This window comes from Anopheles cruzii, chromosome 2 (genome assembly GCF_943734635.1).
Source record: "Anopheles cruzii chromosome 2, idAnoCruzAS_RS32_06, whole genome shotgun sequence".
Classification (NCBI taxonomy): Eukaryota; Metazoa; Arthropoda; class Insecta; order Diptera; family Culicidae; genus Anopheles; species Anopheles cruzii.
The window spans coordinates 18,738,294-18,762,015 of NC_069144.1; the positions used below are offsets into that span (position 1 = coordinate 18,738,294).

The following is a 23,722-nucleotide window of genomic DNA, read 5'->3' on the forward strand; positions in this document are numbered from 1 at the left end:
CGAAACCAAATTACCTACCGCATTGACGCAGTGCTGGCAGTGAGACTTCAAGACCCAGCCAATTTTATATTTTCCGTAAATGTACATCGGGGAGAACGTTCCGTGGCCGATTTGCCACGGAGATTTCCCGGTACAGGGCCACTTCCGTGTTCCGCTCTAGGTCGACCAGGCTGGCATTAAAAAACATGTACTTCAGCGAAAGCAAAAAAAAGAGGCGGGTTTGAGAATTAACACCCCTGGTGTGGGGTTCGGTGTAAGGATTCCGAAATTCCCGCTGTATCCTTGGCTTTGCCGTGGCAAATTTGCCCCGAGGCACAAACTCCCCCAAACGTGTATGTAAATGCCCCCAGAGCGGCCGTCGGTTGACCGTTTTGCCGATTTGAAACCATTTCAACCATGAATGCCTACGGGCAGACGACGACGACGACGACGGGCAATCAAATAACAATAAATATTTTATTCAATCAAAATATGTTCATCATTACGCGGCGTGGGCGTGAAAAGCCTGTTGCGTGCCGTATTTAATGCTAATGCAGTGGTCTGTCAATCAACATGATTCACATGAATTTAACCTGCTCCCGGCGAGCTGTGCCTTCGAGGGATGCAGTCTAAGTGCCGTACAGATATAATTATAAAGATACACAATTAAATTAGGTCCCTCTTGTGAAGTGCAAGTACCTAACATTTACCAGCGTGGAGCCCTATTTTAAGTCAATTTGGGGTTTTGTTCTCAGACTCAGATAAAACGAGCAGCAGAGCAACCGTTGAGTGAGTATACTTTCGATTTACACCACGTTACAAGACATCGATCGAAGGAACAGTGGAGATCATAGTTATGAGAGCTGCGCAAGAGTGTTTGGAGACGATTATAATAAGTCTACTCTAATAATTCAACTGATAATTCGCATCCTTCCTTATCAAGCCTGCCTGCAGTAACATGTCGTCAAAAAGATGAAAATATCTCAGTCGTATGTCCATACCGTGAAGCAATCAGCAGTAGATTTCGACAAAATGTGAGATGAAGTATCCAAACAAATAGCTGGAGGTACTGTGCAAAATCTATAAATAGAAATTATACGTCAAATTTCAGATTTTGCTTTTTAAAATTGTTCTTTATTATGGTAAAAAATCCTGGTTAAAAAAAGCTGAATTGAATTTTCACTGAGACTTGTTTTTAGCTAAATTTAGCTGTGCTAAACCATTTACTTTTTACCATCAAGGTAAGCTGTGCCAATCTGTCAATCAACAATGGCAGTAACAATCAGAATCGGGAAAGCTCTTTCTCCACTGGATGGAATCATAAATTTTGATTTTCGCCGTGGTACAGTGTAGTATTCCGTTTTCTAAACCGCATTGACTTAGCGAGAACAACTGCGCCAACCACTGTTGACCCACCCGTTTGTTGCGTGCCCATAAAAAATGAGTCTCGACGGGATTGTTGGTGTCATAAAGCGCCGTTCAAACGGATGTAAAAATGTGTAAAACAGATCTTTCACATTTTAACCGCGATCTTCTCAGCCCCCGGGGGAGTTTGCTGATTTGTGGAACCTCCACGCCACCGCGGGTACCCCAGGAGATGCGTGAGTTATGGAGACAGGTTTGAAATTTATTGTTTTATGACAACCGATCAGTGGCAAAATAATGCTTCGCCGGATACTTCCGGCTATTGTAGGAAGCAGACGTTCCTGTGTGCGCTCATATTTTAAAATGGGGCAACTAAAGTGGCGGAATCCTATCGTATCAAGAGTTCTAAAAATCCGCTTCAAGGGTGCCTTGTTAGCGCTCTCCTACTGCCGAGGGAGTCAAACCCGGAGTTTCTACGACGACTACGACTTGTTGCGCCAAAGGATGAGACATCAATAATTTTGCTCACCCCTCGGCGTGGGCATTATTCTTTTTTTTGTGCCAATAATCGAAGCTGTCCCCTTAAACGCTTTGCAGTCCACGCGCATCTACAGGAAAGATTTTTCAAATCCGGCATAAAGTAATGCGGACGCATGTTGGGAGAGTTCGGAATATATTCATTGCTGCTGCGAAAAGAAATTAATATCACGTCAATTGTGCCGTGTTCCATTGACCATCGGCCTGCACATTATTAAAACGATGCGCCATCGTGACGCTACAGAATAATATGCCTGCGCGTCATTTCTGCCAGCGCCCAAATCGAAGTGAGCAGACTGGAAATTTTTTTGATCCATTAGAAGGTGTTCAGCACTTTCAACAAACACATTTTCAGGCCGCCTATTGGTTATATCTTTTTTACAAAAAAATACCTTGACTCAAATGTCATTCGGACTACATTTTCTAGCTTGACGAGGCTCGAAAGAAGCCCACCGTGAATTGGTTTGAAGCAAACATATTGCAAGGTCACAGCGTGAAATTGGATGCAAATCGACTTGTCCAAAGTAATAAATGGTCAGTTTTGTGTGCGGCACCGTTGTCGAAGTTGCCTATCGCACGGCGGACCAATAGCCGCCGGAGCCGCCGCATAATGTTCTGTTGGTCCGCGCACGGGCCGGGCCACGGGGCAGCAAAGAAATAAAGGCAGAAGTTTCATTTATCATGAAGGTTTATCTGCGAGGAAACGCGCACGAGAAATTTATTCACAACACGCAACAAATATATCGTCCCGATATGTGGGCGCTCTGACTTTTGGCATCTTAAAGAAAACTCATCAATTATTTGCCGCTTTTCACCCTCGGAGGCACGAAAAATTTCCCAACCCGGCAGACCCTTTCGGGGCGGTCTTCGCCCTTCTCCTACGGTGGTGGTGCGCTGCGGACCAGCCCCGCGCCAGGCCAATCGCAGAGTCCCGTGCGATAGTCTGTCAAGGACGCGGGAAATATGGGAAAACATTTATTGAACATGTTTAGATTTTGTGATGATAGCGGCCCGGAATCGGATTGCAGACCGAGACCGACCGACGACTGCCAAGGTGTACCGTCTGTCTTTTACAAACCCAACATACCCAACATATGGTACATTACAGCATTAGAGCCGCATTATCGTTGCGGTACCCCGGGCAACTTTTGAACGGTGGGGGCCGATGTCGGTGGTGTTTCATAACTTTTGGTTTTGAATTCGATTTTGACCATAAATAAAAGCGACACAGATTGTACCAATTAAATTTTAATCCAACGACAGATATCCCACTTGTAGGCGGCCGCTGCTGGAGCAACATGCTGGCCCCTCAGTTACGCCGCGCCACAGTGGGTGAATGTGTTTTCTAAATTTATTCCTACGATTATTGCTCGAAAACATGGAATCAATGTTTATCGAAACGTGTGCACTTTTGAGTAACGTGCGCCTAACGGCACAGTGAAAGATATAACCCTGTCCAAACTGTATGTAAAAGTTCACAATGGATGGTGTAACAGTTCTTCATCGGATCGAATAGCTGTACCAGCTGTGGCTAAAAAATATCAGGAAGTCGCTTATTCGAAATGTCTTGAGTCGAGTTTGTGGCGAGATGATCCCGAACTGATCATGAAAACTTGATGCACATCAGAAGGAAGCTGAAACAAGAATTGTCTCTCCACAAATCCGGTATTTTTTACGCACATAGGATTCTTTGTAGACAGTTTGGCCGGTTGGAAAGAATTTATGATGCGGCAAACCACGGTACCTTCCGATTTATGATTTCTACAACAAAAATAATTTTAAAACAATGAATGTAGCATTCCAGCGAAAACAGCTCTACGACGAAGCCTAAATATCGACATGTTTTTGCGAGGAAATGTTAGTTGGATAATAAACTAATTCCTAAACGAGATCCTTTCGTCATCAGTTATGAAAAACATCAAAAACAATTAAAACTACACGTCTGAGTAATGGACTTCCTAGCGGTCACATTTTTGGAGTCAATTTTCACTACTAACCAAACCCAATTTTAAACTGTTTTGGACACTATTTCTGTTTCGATTTCTGTGTAGCTATGTTAGAGAATATCATGTGAAAAACAGAGTAGAATCGAATTCAAAACCTAACCGTCACTAAAACAAAAACAGTGGCCGACACCGGCGCCCTATGGTGCGCTTTCTCGAAAAAGTAAAATCTCAAGTAAATTAATGTTTAATTCATCAACTTTTGCTTTTCAATTCTACCAAATTCAGTTCAATCGCCCCATTCGTCGCAACCGCAAGAAACAGGGCTAAAAACATACTCAAAGCAAATGTAAGATTCTTAACATTTAATTAATTTATAGAAGATCTGCAGTGAACGCCCGGGAGGGTGTAGTCGATAGTAAAAAGCAACAGAAAAAAAACTCAACCTCACAACCTATAGGACGACGCACTCCAGCAATTTACACTTCCTGGTCATTCAGTCAAGTGCGACAGTTTGCTACCTTTTGGCGGCGGGAGAATGTTTCCCCTGGTGAAAGGACAAATCATCATAAATTATTGGATTTGAACCCTCCGCAGCGAGCACGTGTTTGAAGCCGAACCGCTGGAGAAAAAGATCTAATGCTTTCGAGAAAAAATTGCCTACTTACAATGCCGGCTTGCGTTCTTTTAAAAAGCAAAAGAGAGCCAGCGAAAGGACAGGACCGCCGCGCAGTGCCAAACTGGGCAAGATGAAAAATTCCTCCATAATTTCACGCCTAAGCCTTGCCTCCGGAGCGGTTCCTTAGGGCACTGCTGCTGCTGCTGCTGCTACGAAAGTTGAAACAGCGTAGTGGGGTGACACAGTTCCTTCCTGGGGCATATCGACATCGTAGTAAATTATGTATCATTCGTTCACACAAAATGACACTCTCGGTAATCGTAAATCATCTACGGTACCGGGAGCAACCCTCGCACGGACGGGCGGACCGCGCTGTGCCATACGGCAAACGGCTTCTTGCTGGGGTGACCCTTGGCCGAAGCCAGATTTCGACCTGTCTTCTTCCCGCCGGAGCCAAGCAGGTTAATTACGGAGGGGCTGGACATTGGTTCAAATAGAATTGCCAGCGGGGCCAGCGGGGCCAGCGGGGCCAAACACACGGGAGGAACTAACGACGACGATTATGATGATGTACGAGAAACGTGTTGCTACTTCCGGACGATGGTTATCCTAATACCATTTAAACGTACCCCCACAGTAAACTCTTTCCCGGGATGTGTGTGGATCAATTGGTGTACGATAGGAGGGGCATCACAACAATGTTTTACATTTTTCAATTCTTTTACACTACAGGCTCAAGTGATGGATGTCTAATCCTCTAGTCCGCCGATTACAAGGAGTTATTTTTCTGTTTTTTTGTCCGCCCATTTGCTGTGGGAAATAATAAATAAAAATGACAAAACAATCAAAAACTTCACACGGAAGAAACTAAAAAAAACTAAAACTGGGACACCAGCGAACTGTTTTTATCGACACATAAAGTTAATTTACTCCATGATTAGTCTAAACCAAATGTTATCAACAAGTGCTCATTTCCAATGTCTTAGGTTTTGTACACAAACAATGTGCAGGTTTTGTATGTGCCAGAGTTGTTAGATTTCTTTGTTTCTGTTAAAACAGTTCATAATTGTAAAAACACAGTAACACAGTTAATAAACAAAGTTCGACTAGACGGCATTTTTCCTACAGTCCATTAGACCAGTCGCAAAACCTTCTGCAAGAAGCTGTGATGTTGTTGCACAACCGTCGTAAGTAAAACAGGGAGTCATTTATTTTGTTGGTTGACAGTAGCAGATTGCGATGTTCGGTTTATCTTTTTCTATTTCCTGCTCTCTGATGGAGATATTTGAAAAAAAAAATCCCTTTTTTTAATAAAATTTCTTTGGGTGTTTAAATCACGTCGTCGTTAGTGTGTTCCTGTTACTCCTCCTTAAAGATTACGGACGCAGGATTATACTTTTAGTCAAGCATTTTTATCATCAACACTCCCTATGAAAGCTTAATATCGATACAAATAGAGTAAATGTATTGTAATGTGAACCAATTGAAAACGTGGTTTAATTAGGTCTCTTTTATTCGTCAGCAATAAAATATTTCTACTAATCAAGCAGTATGGCCCCGAAATAATGTTGCGCAGAGTTGCAGAGCTCATTAAAGTTTGTAATGGAATAAGTTTTTCTTGGTCGAAAATCGAAACGGTAAAAGCTGAATCGAATAGGTGCGGGTGGTGCATTTGGCCACAAGAGTTCCTTTAACGCCACACAGGTCACGGTTTGAACTCCTAAAAGTGCTGAAGCGAATTATGCGATCAGACTGGCTTCCCGGGCTGTGCTCGTAAAAAGAAGTCACGCATTAATGTGCGAAATGAAAATCCTCCCAGAGTGTCTAGGCGCGTTCTACATTTCCCATTTTCCGGCGTCTCTTCCAGAAACCATAAGAAGCTGATCCATCCGAACACAAGTGCTTGCGTGAAGAAGCAATAGTCATAACAATAAAACGGTGTCAGAAAAAAAAGCCAAGCAACGGGAGAGCTCTCGAATTGAGTCTTTCCCCATGTCCGGCCAGGGTGTGACCCTGGTTTAGGTAGCCCCGAGAATAGCACGAGGGGACCGCGCTTACCGAAGGTGCTGGTCTTTTCTCGAAAGGTTCCCATACGACGGTTCTATTGGCGGTGTTCTGGTAGAATAGGCGGCACCCGCCCTATCGACGATGGGTAGAAGCTATCGATCTGTTGACCATCGGTCACCAAACGGAAATAGCTTCGGGATTAATAAAGGCTGAAAGAATATTCCCAAAGGTAAATAAAACAAACTATAAATGTTTATATATGATATATAGAAATGGAATCGATGCATTTCACTTCGATTTGACCAAACATCTGACAATGCACATTTTAGGGCTTTGTCCGGACAACCAAAGAACGGGCACACCCAGACGGAGTGCGCACCCTACTACATACCCAACATAGCCAAGAATCGTAAGCCAACAGTGTATGGTTAAATGCATCGGCCTTCGGTGAGTCGGATTTTATTTAAATTGCTATAAAAGAAAAAAAAAACAGATCCTCCTATTTTTGAATCCTTTCGAAAGAATCATTATGTTTCAAATTTTAAAGCAGATTCGAGACAATCACAATTATCCAAAATACCTTCTAGATGTTAAATGTTGCATGTTACAATCGAAATTTTCTGCATCATCTGCAGAAGCAGATAAAACAATTGGAAAGAAGTTTCAGGCAGCTTCTTATTGGTCTAAATTGACTTCGATACACGACCAGATTAAACCCTTTGAAAACTACTGATAAAAGTGAAAATGATTCTTTTAAGCTAAATGTGTAGCGTCAAAAAGCCTTGAATGTACAGAGTGGCATCCGGCTCAAACCTACACTTTGGTTGTTGAGGAAAAATGGTCCTGATACTTTCAATGACCAATGAGAATCTTTCAATTGATGGATTTAATTCGCAACGAGCGAAAAAATATCCTCAGTCATCGTTACAACACATAGCGCTTAGTGAAAGTAACTACATGGATGAGTAAATAGAAGAAAAAAAACTAACATACACACATTTAAGGAGCTTTCGGACAATTAATAAGGTATGAAAATGTCGTTGTAAAAAACAGTCACCATAAATATTCGTAATCTCATTCGAAATAAGTCAATAGATTTTGTGACAACAAAATATGTAGAAAAGTTATTTTAGTTTCGAAAACGGACACCCCGCTACAATACTCATTATTTCCTATGCAAATAAAATCATCCCTCGAGCACCAGAATAAGAAAGATGTGATTAACATACCGACGCTAGAGCTGAACCCGAATGACATTATTGTGTGCCGATAGCTGTTTTCAGTTGATCAAGTTCGATCTGCGCTCTGCGACTGCGATCACCGAATCAGTGACTATTATTTTGTTCTTTCACATCAGTTAAGCATCCGAGAAAACCTTATTCGCTTTTCCTGCAGTACACAAAAACACATCGGAAGATGACGGCAAAGAGTGTTCCTTGCCGCACCGGTTGATGTTTAATCCGAGCGGTGCCAGTGTACTGCACGTTTATTTCCACTTCGGTCCGTTGTGCTGTTTGCATTAATGTTTGCAAGTTAGTTTGAATCATTGTTTGTTTTGATGAATGTCTCGTTAAGCGAACTACTCAGCCTTTACCTCGAATTCTACGGCGCGATTCTGTCCGCGTTGCTGTTGCTCTCTAAATTCACGCTGCTGCTCACGTTGCTGTTCGCGCTGCTCACGCTGCTGTTCACGCTGTTCACGCTGCTCACGATGATGCTCGCGGTGTTCCCGCTGTTCGCCACGGCCCTGATTGCCGCGGTTGCCTCGGTTGCGATTGTCCTGGCGCCGATTGTTGCTCCAGTTTTGATTTTGGTTCTGGTTCCGATAGTTCTGGCGATCGCGATTGTAACCTTGGTTGCCACCGCGCTGGAAGAAGTTACCCTGCTTCATTTCGAAAATGCGCTCGTTGGCGTCGACCAAGTTGGTCACCTTATCGGCCAGCTGCATGGAAAGGGCCTGCAAGCGGGATGGTTCCGAGCGGTGCATCACAATAGTCTCGGTCGGATCATCCAACGAGGCCATCAGTTCCTCGTTGATGATCATTTTGCTAATCAACGAGTGTACTTTACTTTTCGGCAACTTGTACATATCCGCCAGATGGGGCACGCTAATCGACGCGAACACATTCGAGTACGTGAAAAGGTACGTGCGAAGCGCTTCCTCCTTGATAAACTTTACCATCATCTCGCGGACGCGGTTCGCTTCATAGAACAGATCCCATACCTTGACGTTCATTTTCTTATTCACGACGAAATTAGCACACGCGTTCCAATCGCCGTGGCGCATTGCCTTCGCTGCGGCTACCACGTGCTCACGCATCGACTCGGGTGGCCCAACTAACGACTGGCGCTCCGAGGAACGCAACTGCTGGTAGAACGTTTTACTGATCATACGACGGCGCGCGTCGAACTCATGCGCAGCCATGTAGGGGATCTCGAGGAGCATGGCAGACACGAGATAGACGCACTCAAGCAGTTCCAGGTTGATGTGCATGTGGAACGGCATCTGGCGTTGCTTCTCCACCTTCTCCTGCTCCAGGGACCGTTCGTGCTGGCGCTGCGGAACCAGTCCTTGGGCCAGCAACTCTTTCGGCTTTCCTGTCATCATCAAATCAACCAAACACAAGTGGGCGTCCTTGATATTTCCGTGGCGGAACGCACAAAGGCCGAGGTTTGCCATCATGCGATTGTAGAGAATCTGCGTTGACGGATCGGAGTGGTGAATCGTTTCCTGCAGATGCGACATCAAGACCAAATCACGCGCCTGGAACCAGTTGTCGTGCATCGCGTGGTGGAAAATGTGCGACAGAATGGCGCGGGTGCGCAAACGATCCGTCTGATCCTTCGCGTAGATGTAACGACACAACTTGTCCATGTCTTCCACGGCTGTAACCGTGTCGCTGGGTAGTTGTCCCTTGCGTTTTTTTAGCACATTTGTGTCGAACTTGTAGTACAGGTGATCAATTTTGCGCAGATAGATGCGACAAATTTCAGTTTCGTTACCCATTCGCTCCACGAACGTCACGACCTGTTCGATGATGTTGGTCACCGTGACCTCGTCCTTCAGCCGATCGACGTATTCATTACTGTGTGGATCGCACTCCTTAAGTATTTTCGTAAATTCGTCGTCCAACCGTTCGACGGCCGTCAACATACAACCGCGGATCTTAAACGGAGCGGTATCGTACTCCTCCGTTTCGTCCAAAACTGACTCAGAAAGATGGACGTCCTGGTGTTCCAGCAGCAGCTTCAGAAGTGCCTGTATCTCCTCCAGTAGCTTGCTCCAGTGCTCCAACTTCATTGGGCCCGACACCTTGGGATTGTAGTCAAAGATAGCGGACACAATGTTGAAACGAATCTTCGCCGCCACTGCAGGTCCCAGATTATTCGTTTCAGCCACCGTGCGTAGCTCGCGCAAGAATTCGATCTGCATTTTGCGATCCGTTCTCTTCTTGCCTCGCGCCGCCATAACCTCGTTCAGCTTGCCTACTACCAGCACGGCCGTTATTTCGGCGTCCTTAGCAAACATCTTCGGCTGCTCGGACGCTCCGGAACGAGTGCCATTCACTACCTTCCAGCCCTCCTCTTCTTCATCATCGTTTTCGTCCAGTTCTTCCAGTTTAGGTTTCCTCTTCTTGCTCAACGAGTCGGCGGTTTTCTTTTTCTTCTCCTTTTTAAAGGGTTCATCGCTCGCGCTCGCACTGGGCAAGGCGGCCCCCTCCTCCGTTATCTTTTCGGGCTTCTTCAGGAACCGATCGCGGATGGTTGTGTACTTCGCATCTTCGTCCGACGAAGAACTATCCGAATCAGAATCACTGCCCCAGTCGGACGAATCCGAGTCGTCGTTGACTTTCACCGGTTTTGCCTTCTCGGGCTCCTTCTTAAACGAAACCGCTTTCAAAACCGGTGCCCTTAGCTCCTTTTCCTCCTCACTCTCGGAATCCTTGTCATCGTCGCGCTCGTCATCTTCCTCCTCCTCCTCAGCAAACTCTTCGGGAGCCTCGCGGAAACGTTTCAGATCGGCTTCGAAATCCTTGATGTACTTGCGGAACTTTTGCCTCAGAGCACCGAGCGCCTTGCTATTGTTTTTCGAAAGATTCTTACGACTGTCCTTATCGTCCCAGGTGTCGCTGATGAAGTCTTCCAGTTCGGCTAGCGCACGCACAACGACACGGGGCGTTACGCCATTCTCCTCCTTCATCACAACTGGCAAGGCCTTGGTGTATGCGCGCATGAATTCCTCAAAGCTGGACAGCACGCTCGCCATATCCTTGATCTTCTTATGGTTCCGAATGCTTTTGAGGACATTGGTAAGGTCCTCGTAACGCTTCTCCTTTTTCGACCGAACCACACGCTTGACGTCCTCTTCCTCATCGCTGAACTGTTTCGATTGGAGTTAGAAAGTGGGGACAAATAAAACACTGTCGATAGTTGAGTGAAGTTGCGTGCAGTTACTCACCGTAAACTGCGCCGCTTGCGCGCGAATCACTGGCTCACTATCCGAGCTGCTATCGGAATCGGAATCCGACCCACCGGCAAAAAAGCGAGACATCCTGACACCAAGGCAAGTGCGGCTCTAGTCAAACGAGATGATAAATAGTCACATTAGCCATTAGAGTTTATTTGGTGTGATCTATACTATCTATATCACTATAGTACTGAAACGAGTTGTGGCCGAGAGCAATAAAATGAACAACTTTCAATGATTCACGTCACGGCGAGCATTTGCTAGGTTAGGGTGTCTGTGCACGGCAGCTGCCACGCAAAGCAAAACGCAACCGTGAACGGATCACAAGCTTCGGAATCCTCATACATTGAAATAACTGTTTCACCCGAATGCCAAACGGATCAACAATATGATGAAATACAAATAAACTAGCTGAAACTCACTTTTCACTCGAGTTTTCGGTGACTCGGCACGCAGAAAAATTGGAATGCGAAACAGTGGCTAGCGCTGCACTGGAAAGAACTTTTGACAAGCCGTATAAACTGCAGGAATTGGATAGACACTACAGGAATACGATGACAACCAGAATGACGTCTATTTTATAGCGCTTATATAGCGCTATAATTCATATCAATGGCTGAATTGGAACAAAAATATTTAAGCGAAATAATAGCGATGCTGCCAAAAACTATGTCTACAATGTGCAAAAATATATTTCTATGCTGCTAAAGCATCACTTTGGTACGGATGCTTTTGTAGTTTGCCATTTCTAATGGGTGCTGGCTTTGACTGTAATAAAATAAATAAGGGAAAAAGGGATCTACATTCGGATTTACCCATTAATATTGGAAAAAGGGGGATGTTTGACTGATGTTTAATATTTTTCATACAATGATATCATTTTCCATATTGATATTAAGTCAAGAAAAATCGCTGCAAAGCAATATTTCTGTGTAGTTGTACATATTACATACATAACAATGGTTTGGGATCCTTTTATTTAAGAACCCTTACTCTCGCTGTAGGTGAATGCGGATTTCAATGCTGTTAGGTACAGGCATAGGCACAGGTTACTGAACCCGACCGTCTTAATCCTGCTGATTTTACAAAAAAGTTCTGCTGCCTTCTAAAACCTCGCCAATCGTCCTTGATGGTTTTACAAACTGAATTTAAACGAAATCTTAATCCTAAACGAGGCTTACTTCATTCATCGACTAACTGACAAGAAAGAGAACGAGTCTAACGAGTTTCCGTTTATTTCAGTGACACTACAAATGAAGTTCTGGCAAGTATTTTAAGCAAAAATATTGCTTCTGACATACATGTGTAGAAACCAGGATGGGAGAATGTAATGCTATTCTTACGAATTGATTTGGAGGTCAGTTAATTAGCTTAAATAATAAAGAAACTAATTTTGTATATTTAAACTCCTTTATGCTGCGAATCATTTGTACAAAAAATCTAAATGTAAAATTTACTCGTCTTTCGATTCGGATTTTGGCTCTGGTGCCTGCCATGTTAAACGAGATTCATAGAATCTTATAACAACTTGTGGGCATTTCACATTAGCTTGTTCCGCGCTGACCATATCGGCGTTGGCGGCATTTTTCCATTTCATCAGAAACATCAGCTTGCCATGGGTTTCCGCAGCTCCTGGGAAAAGCACATGATGAAGATAAGTTGGTTCAATTGGCATAAATCATCGAACAGTACGGCGGCTCTTACCGAGAATTTCTTCGGGTACCAATCCACGGTCGAATCCTACTTTTTTTTCCGTTGTCGATTTTCTCTTCGCCGGAACGACCTTGGGTTCTTCATCTTTAAGTTTGCTTTTTCTTCCGGAAGTTTCTTCTTTGCCTTCGAAAAGGTAGGAACATAGTACCCATAATAGTATACAGAAATAGGAAGATGACGTTCTTAAGACGAAGATATAAGATATTGACTCACCTTCCTTCTTTTTACGGGATTCTTTAAAGGCTTGTATGAGATCTGGACAGTCCAAATTCTCTTCAGGTTCCCAGGTATTATCTTCATTAGTATATCCCTTCCATTTAAGGTAATATTCAACCTACGGTAGTCAAATGGGAGCAGCAGATTATAGACCAATAAGCAAATGTGGTGCGCCGTAATATTCATTTTACCTTTCCGTTCACTATTCTGCTATCGAGAATTTTTTCAACAGAAAACTCGTTAACCTCCTCGGTCGAATCGTCGGGCTTCATTTTCTTGCTCATTTTTCGTTGGATATATTCAATACGAACGCGATTACACGAAAAACGATTCGGGCAATCAAATCCAGTGTTTGGTTGTGGCAGATCACTGAAACAAATAGCGATAAACTATCAATATATGTACAATACCAGGTTGGAACATAAAAACACCCAGTTCGCGAAATCGCATCTTTTAGGCTTTCAAAGTTATTATGCTTCTGAGACCATTATTTTTTATAATCTTCGCCACTCACTAGAAGAACTTTTCATACTATAATAGAACAAGAATTCATCACAGAAAAAGTTAAGCATCGCAGCGTCACTCATAGAAAACAGACGCCGGGCTGGAAACTGAAGTCAGGATTAAGAAATTGGCGCTACATTCAATTCTATGGATTCTATGTTTATCAGCTACCGTCAGCGAAAACGCTTGATTTTATAGAAATCAGTTATGATTTAACGTAGTTTAGTAAAAACTCATTCATAAACACTCAACTTTACGGTCAATTAAATGTCAACAAACCCCTCATTGCTATACGTGGAAATGGTCTCAAGCAATACAAACGGAACTGGAACTATGTGTTGTTACCGTGACAAAAAAACACTTTTAGTTACCTGCGATTGTTTTGCACCGCTGATCGTCGAAATTTCACGAATAATTTACAATATTCCAGAAGGTAGCCGCAGACCAAGCCAAAATGCCGATTTGCGCCTTTCTGTGGATTTGACAGTGCTTCTATACGCCCCGACACAAACACATATACACCGAAGATTTGACTTGCCATTTAAAACAGCAGATGGTGTAAGATGCCCGATGACAAAGTTAATTATATAACCAGCGAGCCATTTTAAATTTAATTGTATGTATATTTTTACAAAAATTGGTTATTCTGTAAAAATATCGCGTAATCTATCTAAATTAAAGGTCTCGTTCATAGAGTACAGTAAAATATTTTCATGTAACATTCTGAAGTCAAGCAGCCAATATGACAACACGGCTTTAGCAACAAAATAAACTAGTCAATTTTAGAAGCAACGATTGGGTAGACCTTTTTAATGAACTAGAAGAGAACTACAAGAGTTAGTTTTAATTTTCTAAACTGCTTGATTGTTATAATAACAATATTTTTATTGAATTTGAGCTACCTAATATTTATTTCATATTTCCGCTAGAGGGTCGAAGACATCATTTTTTAAGCATGTTTCGATCTACAACCTTGACGCCGCCAACTGAACAAATATTCAGTAAATAATGTTACACGTCGGCCCAATACAAGCGGAGAGATTAGTTATAGCCAAACTGTATTTGGCTTTCACTGAAGGTAGCGTGTTGTATCCAACGTTTTCCATTTGGTATAGATCTTTGGATAGATCATAAGCTTCAACGAAATGCTGTAAAATTAAGATGAAATTGTGTTTTTAAGTATTGCTAATGGTTCCAGAGAAACATGCAAGCGTTACCTCATTGTCTTTGAATTCACAATAGATAAAGTTTAGGTCAATAGCTACATGTCGAACGCAGTTGTAGGTATTGTTCCATGCGTCTTGGCAATGACACGCAGCGTCTATTGAGCAAAGCTGTAGTCGATCAGCAGCTTGCCAGGGACACTCGTCATTGTAAGTCTCCGTGTTACCTTCACCCCAGTATTCTATTAAAATCTGCCTCTCAGTGGTGGATCTTCCCTCGTTTAACGGAATAGGTACACCGTCCATTGAAATTGGGATTTGTAGGCCAGCAATTTTTAGAATCGTTGGAGCTACATCGATGAGAGCAATTGGAATGTCGCTGAGAGACTTCGGATGCACTGATGGTCCTTTCACAAGAAATGGGACTCTTATATCTGTCTCATAAGGTTGGCGTTTATCGTATGCTTGAGCGAACTGCCCTAAAATGTTTCAAAATTTGAAACGAATGCAAAATTCGTAAATTTGTACCTTAGCCATACCTATATGGTATCCATTGTCTGAAGTATAGAAAATGTAAGTATTTTCGAGTAGATTTTTCTCTTTCAGTCGCCTAACGATAGCCAATACCATTTCATCCACTCCAACTAATGTTTGCCAGCGCTTACGTTGGATGGAATCCAATTGTTCCATTAAGCTTTCCGGCAGAACTGATGGTTGCATAGTCAATAGCCAGTGTTTATCTGTTCAGAGTCAATGGTCAATGCATTAAAAGTAACATTCTTCAAAGGTCAACCTCATTCTGTGATTTACGATACTTGTACCTAGTGGACCGGATGGAATGTTGAAATTTGGAGTACGAACTGCCTTAACATCCGGGAACAAATTTTTATGTCGATTCGCTGGAGTGAATGGGGCATGTGGAGCAGAAGGAGCAACCATGGCAAAAAAGTTTTGTTTTCCATCCATGCTACTCAAAAAATTGTCCAGTTTTGATTGCTTGAAAAATATAGTTGAAAAGGGGAGACATAAGAACGGTTTTATCGAAAAATTTCTTTTGAAAGCTAAATTTAAAATACTTACTAAATAATCTGTAAAATAAACACTGCTGTACTGTACCGGGGTTCCATTTTCATTTATAGTATAGTTATAGTAGCGGGAATTTCCGTGCAAACCAAACCATTCCGACCAACCAGGCGGAATTTCCTTTGAAAAATATTCGTTTAGATATTTTCCTGCAAAAAAAGTTTTATAACCAGCGTTAGCTAGAGCCACGGGAAGGGCTGCCGGTTCCACGTGCTGTCGCCAGTATTCTCCGTAACAACCACCGGAGATGGAATTATTGATGGTTTTGTGATTGTGCGCATACTGCCCAGAGAGAATAGAGGAACGCGAAGGACAACATAGCGGTGTCGTTGTGAACTGTTCCAAAGAGTAAATCACACGATAAGTTTTTTTGTTAAAAGTAACTGACCCAATAACCTACTGCATTTGCGAAAGTTGCTCCTTCGTTTGCGATTTGTTGCAGGGTATTTGTCATCGGAGTCTGAAATAAGTAACACCGGCTCATAAGTCGGTCTTTTCTTTCTTTTGTCATTGATATCTAACCATTCCCTGAAGCATCATGCCCTGATCGTCGGTCACAATGAGCACTATGTTGTAATTTGTTTTCCTATCCGTGGATGCAACCAAACCGAAACACATCGCTGTGAGTAGAGGTAACATGAGAACAGTACACACGACAGCATACGGCATTATGGAGATGGTTTATTAACGACAAAACACGCAAATCCTATCAATTTTAGTTTCTCTACTCTTCAGTGTGGAACTGCCGACATTAGCTCAAGTCCAACACATTCTTGAGCCACTCGCACTCCTACAATAAACAACGATGCACTTTTGACCAGCGCCCTGAAAATACGAATCGAACAACGAAATGGTTTTCATCCAAATGACAGCTACCGCATGCAGAAATGCTTGTGAACACTTACCATTTGTATTCATCGTTGTAAATATTTTTGAAAAACCCAATGAATCCAGATCCTTTCTCTGCCATTCTGCTTTCAAGTTGAATTGGGAAAAATTCTTTTGGCAAATCACAGGCTACTTACGAACTTGATAAATATACATGCGTTTTTTGATAGAGTACAAATGTCAAACCCTCTGAAAAAGTTATTTGCCATGATAACGGAGAGCTGATACATACTTCTAAATATTTTACACATTATATTAAGTTTTAGCTAAAAAATTGTGTTTAATAGTGCTTACGATCGTTCTAGATACGATCAGTAACTTGTTATATCTTAGTTCTTTTAGCGCATGGGAAAAAAAGATGCGTATCGAATAAAACAAGGACCTAAAAAGAACGTTCAAAAGTAACAAGTAAAAGTAACGTTTAACAAAAACGTTTATTAGTGAAGGTTCCATTTGTTAAGACTAGGAAAACAGTTAGTTTTTCAACAATCGTTTCATGTATTAATTAATGCTTGGCCGTAACTTAATCTATGGCGCCTTTAAACTTAATCTTAAAACTTTTTCTTTAATAGTTGATTCAATATTGAGCAAATATTTTAATCGGATTATGACGAGTTTTGCCGCTTCTTTATCATTAACACTGAACAGCTGTTCCAGCTCGCCATTTAGCTTTTGTGTGCGATTAGAAATTTCTTGTTCCAATTCTTGTAGTTCTTCTACGCTCTGAGCATCCTCTACCGACTCATTAAACTCCATCATTTGTAGCAGAAATGAATGATCGATGGAAGAATTGTCCTCCGATATCGTAACTCCTTCGAGCTTCAGTAAATAGGTGCCCCTGTCCAAGGGTTTAGAAAGGGTCTTATAAGCTTTGTTGATTAGTGCACTCCATTCTAGAGCTAGAGTTTTCTCTTCAGCCGAGCGTTGACCAAATTTATCCGGGTGTATGAGACTTTGGATTTGTCGATAAGTTTTTGTTAGTTCTACGAAGTCAATGGTAAAGCCTTTCTTTTGTTGAAACAAAGAGAAGTAATTCTAAAATGAAACAAAACAATCATTAAAGTCCGTCGACGTTAACAAAGCTGTAATATTGCAGTCGTACATCCTGAGACACATCTAGCAGAACCCCGCAAGAAGCACAGAAGAAACCGTTTGATCCCGCGGTGTTGCATTTCCAACATCGACTAGCAGCCACAGAGCACAGTCTACAGCTTGGCCTCAAATGCTGTACACTAAACTGCAAACCACGATTGAGTGACCACATCATATCTAAAAAGGGTTTGTACAAATGAATATCTCGGAAGTCTACTCTGAAACAAAACAACCCGTTGTTTTTACATAATGTTTTGACAGCCAAACTTTTTTGCGAAATACCAAAAACGGTGCCTTCTGGTTCGTGATCCGGTAGGACTTGACAGCAGCAGCGCAACATCGCACTCACCATTGGGCACCTAAATCACGCTCATCATAATGTTTTGACAGCCAAACTTGAGCCTGGTTTGAAGCTGCTCGAATCGTTCGAATCATTCCCGAGTGCTCGAAATGGCAATAAAATTTGAACAAACGCTTATTTGTGTGATTCACGCCTACAATTTTTCATAAGTTGTTTCGCTTACAGTCTGGAGTGTAAGATTGGAACGGGGAATAATATTTTGGTACTACTAACGAACCGCCACAGAAATAGTTGGGTACGATGCACATTCGGAGGAGGAGAAAATAAAATCACATGGCGCACAATTGTCGAAAAGTTTGCAATCTTCCATTCCTATGTATTTTAAAATTTCCTTTCTGAAGTAATGCAACGTAATATGTACAGTGTACGCTGATTAGATAGTGAGCAACATAATCTATGCATTTTTTTACAGCTTGATAATCCTTTGATACCGCGATCAGTGACTAGAAACAATATTTGGATTTTCTTACATTTCCTATACTCAAATGCTAGCTAAGAGCGCATGACTGGTTTTAGTAAATCTTTCTATACTATGATACTGAGTGGATAGTACGGTTTGGTACAATGTTGGCTTAAACAATACATCAATGTTCGACAATATTCGACGACCTTTTTCTATCTTATGCACGATTTCAGCTAAATGTTTGAATATAAAATGTCGAACCAACAAGAGTTTTGAATCGGTTGGTCAAAATCAAACCTTGATTACATCACTTGCGTATTGGTGCTGCTGCGTTTCAGCACTACCGGACCCTTCGCGTCACATGAATACATCGTTTCCCAAAGTCGCTTTCCGCGGCGTGTTTGGCATACCGTGCAGACATTTCGATTCATCTTCGAATGTGACCATCTTCTCACGTGGCTTCGGCACCGCGATCATCGAGCTGGCGGCATGCTGTGAGACAATACTTCGTTTGGCGGGCGGTAATGCGAGATCTCCAACGCCGGATAGATTGAATTCGCTCACGCTACGAGGTACGAAGTATTCCATATGGTTCTCCATAATTCCGGTAGATCGGCGGGCTGGTGTGTTTCGAAGAAAAGCGCTCGAGCGACGCGGTAGTGAGTTGTATTCGTTTGGAATCAGATCGTTCGGTCGTTGTCAAGATTTGATTGGCGTCAAGGCCACCGACACAAGGGCTACGTCTTCGGTAGACGAAGGTAGCGATTCCGGAATGGTAAACTTTCTCAGCCATATGATAAGCTCGGTTTGAATGAGACTGAAACACATAGCAACAACGGCCATGCCAACGATGATATACGCCGACGCCGCATATTGCGCAACGTTGCCCTTTGGCATGAGATCCCCAAACCCAATCGTTCCGAGCGAAGTGAAGCAAAAGTACAGGCTTTCCAAGATTCCCCATGGCTGCAGTTTATGAAATAGTACCGCACCCAGCGTCACATACGAGATGAGTATCATTATGCAGACGGAAATTGGCACTACCGATTGGGGTTGCTTGCTGCCGGTCAAACCATTTCGCAAACCATTTACATTCAGCGTATAGCTACGTGACTCATGTAATGGTCCTCCATGGTTCCAACTTTGGTGGTAGCTGGGCTGCTGCGAGCTTTTTTGGAGCTCGACAGCCGTGGCCTTGCTGCTCATGGGTACACTGATGCTGCCGATGCTGGAGCTACTGCTGTTGGTATTGTTAGTGCTGCCCGGGTATGAACGAAACGGTCTTAGGCGTCGAAAAATGCACCGCATGCCACTGGATAAACCTTCGCCAATAGCTGACAGATACAGCAGTATTATAGGTATTCCAAACAGCGCATAAATTAATGCTGCTACTCGACCCCACTGAGTGCGTGGAGAGACCCCGCTGAATCCTGGAAGAATACAAATTAGAAAATTTCAAAATATGTAACCGTTGTTCATTTAGCAAGGAATTCAAAATGCTGACATCACTTTCGTGATGTGCTATGTACGTTTTTGAAAATTTCAAGTTAAGTCTCACCTATCGTTGTGATCAATGTTAATGAATAAAGGAACGCCGAAGCATAGGTCCACTTGTATGGCCGCGCATTCTGCTGCATGTTTGGTATTTTCTGTGTTCGGGATGCGCGCACTGCTCGGAGTATCGTGTCCTGTGAGTGGAAGGTCAGAGAGGCCAGAGACAAAATTAGTTGAGTAAGTTCAAATAGACGAAGCTACACAGAAGCAGAAACACAAATTTGATATACAAGTAAGATCACTACCAGTAACATGTTAATCTCACAATGCACCAGTTGAGGAGGGACTTTAACATCACCCCTTTGAGCCCTTAAGCCTATTTTATGGTTTTTGCTTAACATACCGTTCTTGCATGATTTGGCTAAGCTTTTTGCGAAAAAGGACTCTCGAAAGATTTACATACCTGAAAGTGCAGAACCTCCTGTGCAGCCAAACGAGTCCAATTTTCTTTGTAGAGTATGTTTAAGTCCTCCGTGATGGACCACAGCCGATCGACGGTCCTGTCGGGATGAGGTAGTATTCGCCGTAAATTAATTAAGTTGCCGGGAGCCAATCGCTCAAAATGCAATCACGCACACCACTTACTTGAGACGCATTTCAGCACTGGCCAAATCATGCCTAGGATATGGTTTAGACGCGGCAACGGCGGATTCAATCATGTCGACCTCATCATGGTCTCCTTCGAGAGTGACAAACAGAACTGACCCAAGGGCCGTATAGACTAGTACCAGCACGAGCACTCCTGCAACGGAAAACAATACGCCCTTAGCAGGTTCGATAGGAGCTGGAGTTACGAGCTACGAGTCATACCGAAGGCTGAGGCCCATTGAGATTTTGGCGCTTGCTGACACCCGCAAAGCGTGATATTTTCATGTTTATCTAGTTTGGAGGACGCAGCAGTGAAACAGAGTGATGGACTTTGAGGTCGCGACGGTGGTCCGCTTCCGATAAAATTAGGAACTTGTAAGGGTGGTTTGGTGTTCATAGTGAATGCAATGTGTTGCCCTCTTTTCCAGTATTAATTAGTCCAAGCCTGTGGTTTGCAGATGCTAAAAGCCGAGCACAAACACCTGATCGAATTTAGACAACTTTCTCTATGCCACTGATTGGTTATCGGAGCACTTCACATACAGCTAGAAGAATAAAACGCAAAATACTTTGACTAAGTAACGAGAACTGCCAGAAGAAATATATTAGATGTTATTATGTACATAATTTGGGCGTAATTACACTGCGGTTTATCCGTTGATACTTATGTTTAAAACAATACGCTACGGAAAGCGGTAGCGACTTTATTGGCTGTTTGTTGGAATGTGTCCTGGCGCATGTTTAGTAGTTCGCACGATCAATAGAAAGTTTGTTTGTTCACAGGCTAAACAATTACGATTTGACATTTAAATTTGTCACCCACACCCACAGAACTGCGACCAGAGGTTCAGTTAAGGATATTTTACTTTAAGACTCTGCGCATTAGATTAAAGTGTCTAAAAGTTGGACGAACATTAGACATGCAGATTGGAAAAAGATAGAATAAGGGGAACCTTTAAAAATAGAAGCTTCCCGTGCTGTTCATATTGACAATTGGTAATTGAACTTTTTGTATGCCAGGCAAAATCGTCAGACTAAAATGGTGTCCTTGGCCACTCAAAATAACCGTATTCATAGAATGGAAAATTGATACCGGATCAGTGAGGAGGCGCCTCGTTCTTGTATACGCTTTTGACCATCGGTATCAAGTTACAAGACGTTAGCTTATTGATAGCCCTCCACGCAAGGCGATCTCTACAAATGATTCCCGGACGTTGTCAGTTTATTTCAATCCGATGATTCATGGGTATTTTCTATCGTCTAACCAAATATGTTCATCTTTTACAGCATCTTTTACATTTCAAAAAAGAAGAAAACGCTCCGTGCATAACTATGCTGCATAAAATTCGAAACTTTATGACACTTTATGAACAAACATATGAGGAATATTGTAAAGTTATTGGAAGAGTAACAACGGTAATGATTATTCAAGATTTCAAGATTAAAACAGTAACCATTCCACAACGAAAGGTATTTAAAAAGAAAAGATTGTTACCGTGCATTAGTTGTGGAAAAATATTGACAGGTAAATAAATTTGGGTAGAACTTGCGCAGTTTCGCGTAGGAACTACTTTTTCCAAAAATTATACTTAATAAACGTGTTAAATAGTGTTTTGGCTGTAACGTCCACGCCGCTTCAATGTCCACCATAAAACCTTGCAATTTGGCCACGATGCGAGCAATAGAACCAAACATTATTCTTCAACAAGTCCTGCAACTTCGGCAACCAGCCATAGAGAAAATCACGTTAACAAGCTCTACGTCACCACGTATCCCTCGTATGCGTGGTGTTCAAGTAAACCTGTTTTTGATTTACTCCGTACTGGGATTCGCCACGCTGCTGGGTGTCAAACGTAATCTGGTTATCCGGTTCTGGGAAATTGATTTTTTGATTTAGGAGCTGTGGAACCTTCCTCCGAGCATTCGGCTCCGCCGGAACAAGGAAGCGAGACTTTGTCTCTCTCCCGTACCTCTCCCGTACTGCAATTTTTTTTTGCAGTGTGCGTCTCGATTACTTCACTTCGCTGTTGATACTAAAATTATGGATTCATGAGACTTTGGAACTAGGCACAGGTAATTCTCCGTGCATCATCGGAATAGTTTTCAACACTATTCTATCCATTCACAGCAATTTTCACAAGTGCGCAGGATGTCTCTCCGGTTTTCACGAGCACTGTAAGACTGTGATTCACAAAAGCATGCACAAGTGGCATCGGCAGAGCCCACACCCTTGTCTGTTCACAAGCACAGCAGTATGGGCCGGGATAGATCAAGCTTTTTGGACAATGATCCGTGACCGTATCCTTTTCACGTATCCTCCTCCTCGTATCGTATCGTGTACCCTGTGTTACACAGCATTTTAGTAACTACACCCTTGTCGGTCGTCAAAGATTGACACACTTCTGACGGATTGTATTTTGCAGCAAGTATTGCAAGAATCCCAGAACGACGACGCTACTTTCGATGGGCAAGTACCGAGACTACCATAGGGTTGTAACTGGAATCGGAGTACTGCAAAGTGCTGCACACGGGGTACATAAATTGTGGGCAACTTTGTAACTTTTGCGTCGCTCTATTGTTTGAAGCCACACGCGGAACACTCTTCTTGCTAGGCAGTTTTACCAACACCACAGTGGTTTGCACCCACCAACACAACCATCGACGGTGGAGCGTTTAAAGGGAGCAGCTAGAAATCGTCAGAAGGTCGACCAGGCACTGATGGTATCCGCTGAAGATGCCAAGATGCCAAGAGCAGCAAAACGTGATGCTTTGCGCCGATTCTCACTGTGAGAAAGGATTTTCGCTCGGTGTTTCCACGCTCGCCCCGGCCCGTGGCAGAAGGCATAAATTGTGAGCTAAAGAAACCGGGGGAGCACTCCCCACGAAGCTGGAAAAGCATGCGCATGCTCCACGAGAAAAGCAGAGGGCATTAATGTGTGTTTGCTACCCACGGGGGACTCTTCTCCGGAGGGCAGCGCACATTGCATTCACTCCGCTCGAGAAGGGCACACTCGTCTGCTTTGCGAAGCGTTTCATATCCTTTTCAGATTGACATTGTCATACATTTCAATTTCCCTGCTAAAAACACATTTATAAATGTTAATATACGTCATAGTACGTTATTGACTGTAATAGGCTCAACATTTCCAACTAGTTTGCAGCGCACATGACACAAAGGACATTGCAATGATGAATACCACAAGCGCCCGAAGCGTGAAATGATGCATGAGTTTTGTGCA

General features: G+C 42.9%; 6 protein-coding genes across 6 annotated transcripts; all 6 read right to left on the reverse strand.

Moving 5' to 3' along the window:
* Positions 1–7,626: 7,626 nt before the first annotated feature.
* Positions 7,627–11,410, reverse strand: LOC128268653 (eukaryotic translation initiation factor 3 subunit C). The gene is made up of 3 exons (XM_053005815.1): positions 11,341–11,410; positions 10,910–11,026; positions 7,627–10,831 (listed from the first exon to the last, which is right to left on the reverse strand). Exons 2-3 carry the CDS (start codon positions 11,000–11,002, stop codon positions 8,030–8,032), a joined length of 2,895 nt encoding a protein of 964 aa, XP_052861775.1. The 5' UTR covers positions 11,003–11,026; positions 11,341–11,410; the 3' UTR covers positions 7,627–8,029.
* Positions 11,411–12,236: 826 nt separating this feature from the next.
* On the reverse strand, positions 12,237–13,820 carry LOC128268656 (chromobox protein homolog 1-like). The gene is made up of 5 exons (XM_053005818.1): positions 13,723–13,820; positions 13,039–13,216; positions 12,845–12,965; positions 12,623–12,754; positions 12,237–12,550 (listed from the first exon to the last, which is right to left on the reverse strand). The coding sequence occupies exons 2-5, from the start codon at positions 13,129–13,131 to the stop codon at positions 12,372–12,374; spliced, it is 525 nt and encodes a 174-aa protein (XP_052861778.1). The 5' UTR covers positions 13,132–13,216; positions 13,723–13,820; the 3' UTR covers positions 12,237–12,371.
* Positions 13,821–14,349: 529 nt separating this feature from the next.
* LOC128268654 (N-acetylglucosamine-6-sulfatase-like) lies at positions 14,350–16,266 on the reverse strand. The gene is made up of 7 exons (XM_053005816.1): positions 16,120–16,266; positions 15,998–16,057; positions 15,595–15,933; positions 15,336–15,510; positions 15,054–15,254; positions 14,569–14,993; positions 14,350–14,499 (listed from the first exon to the last, which is right to left on the reverse strand). The coding sequence occupies exons 1-7, from the start codon at positions 16,264–16,266 to the stop codon at positions 14,350–14,352; spliced, it is 1,497 nt and encodes a 498-aa protein (XP_052861776.1).
* LOC128268657 (uncharacterized) lies at positions 16,259–16,642 on the reverse strand. The gene is made up of 2 exons (XM_053005819.1): positions 16,503–16,642; positions 16,259–16,422 (listed from the first exon to the last, which is right to left on the reverse strand). Exons 1-2 carry the CDS (start codon positions 16,565–16,567, stop codon positions 16,329–16,331), a joined length of 159 nt encoding a protein of 52 aa, XP_052861779.1. The 5' UTR covers positions 16,568–16,642; the 3' UTR covers positions 16,259–16,328.
* A 364-nt stretch (positions 16,643–17,006) lies between these two features.
* LOC128268655 (iron-sulfur cluster co-chaperone protein HscB) lies at positions 17,007–17,794 on the reverse strand. Its single transcript, XM_053005817.1, has 2 exons — positions 17,588–17,794; positions 17,007–17,520 (listed from the first exon to the last, which is right to left on the reverse strand). The coding sequence occupies exons 1-2, from the start codon at positions 17,750–17,752 to the stop codon at positions 17,014–17,016; spliced, it is 672 nt and encodes a 223-aa protein (XP_052861777.1). The 5' UTR covers positions 17,753–17,794; the 3' UTR covers positions 17,007–17,013.
* Positions 17,795–18,569: 775 nt separating this feature from the next.
* On the reverse strand, positions 18,570–20,932 carry LOC128267455 (potassium channel subfamily K member 10-like). The gene is made up of 5 exons (XM_053004287.1): positions 20,706–20,932; positions 20,481–20,637; positions 20,299–20,395; positions 19,900–20,029; positions 18,570–19,771 (listed from the first exon to the last, which is right to left on the reverse strand). The coding sequence occupies exons 1-5, from the start codon at positions 20,878–20,880 to the stop codon at positions 19,041–19,043; spliced, it is 1,290 nt and encodes a 429-aa protein (XP_052860247.1). The 5' UTR covers positions 20,881–20,932; the 3' UTR covers positions 18,570–19,040.
* Positions 20,933–23,722: the final 2,790 nt, after the last annotated feature.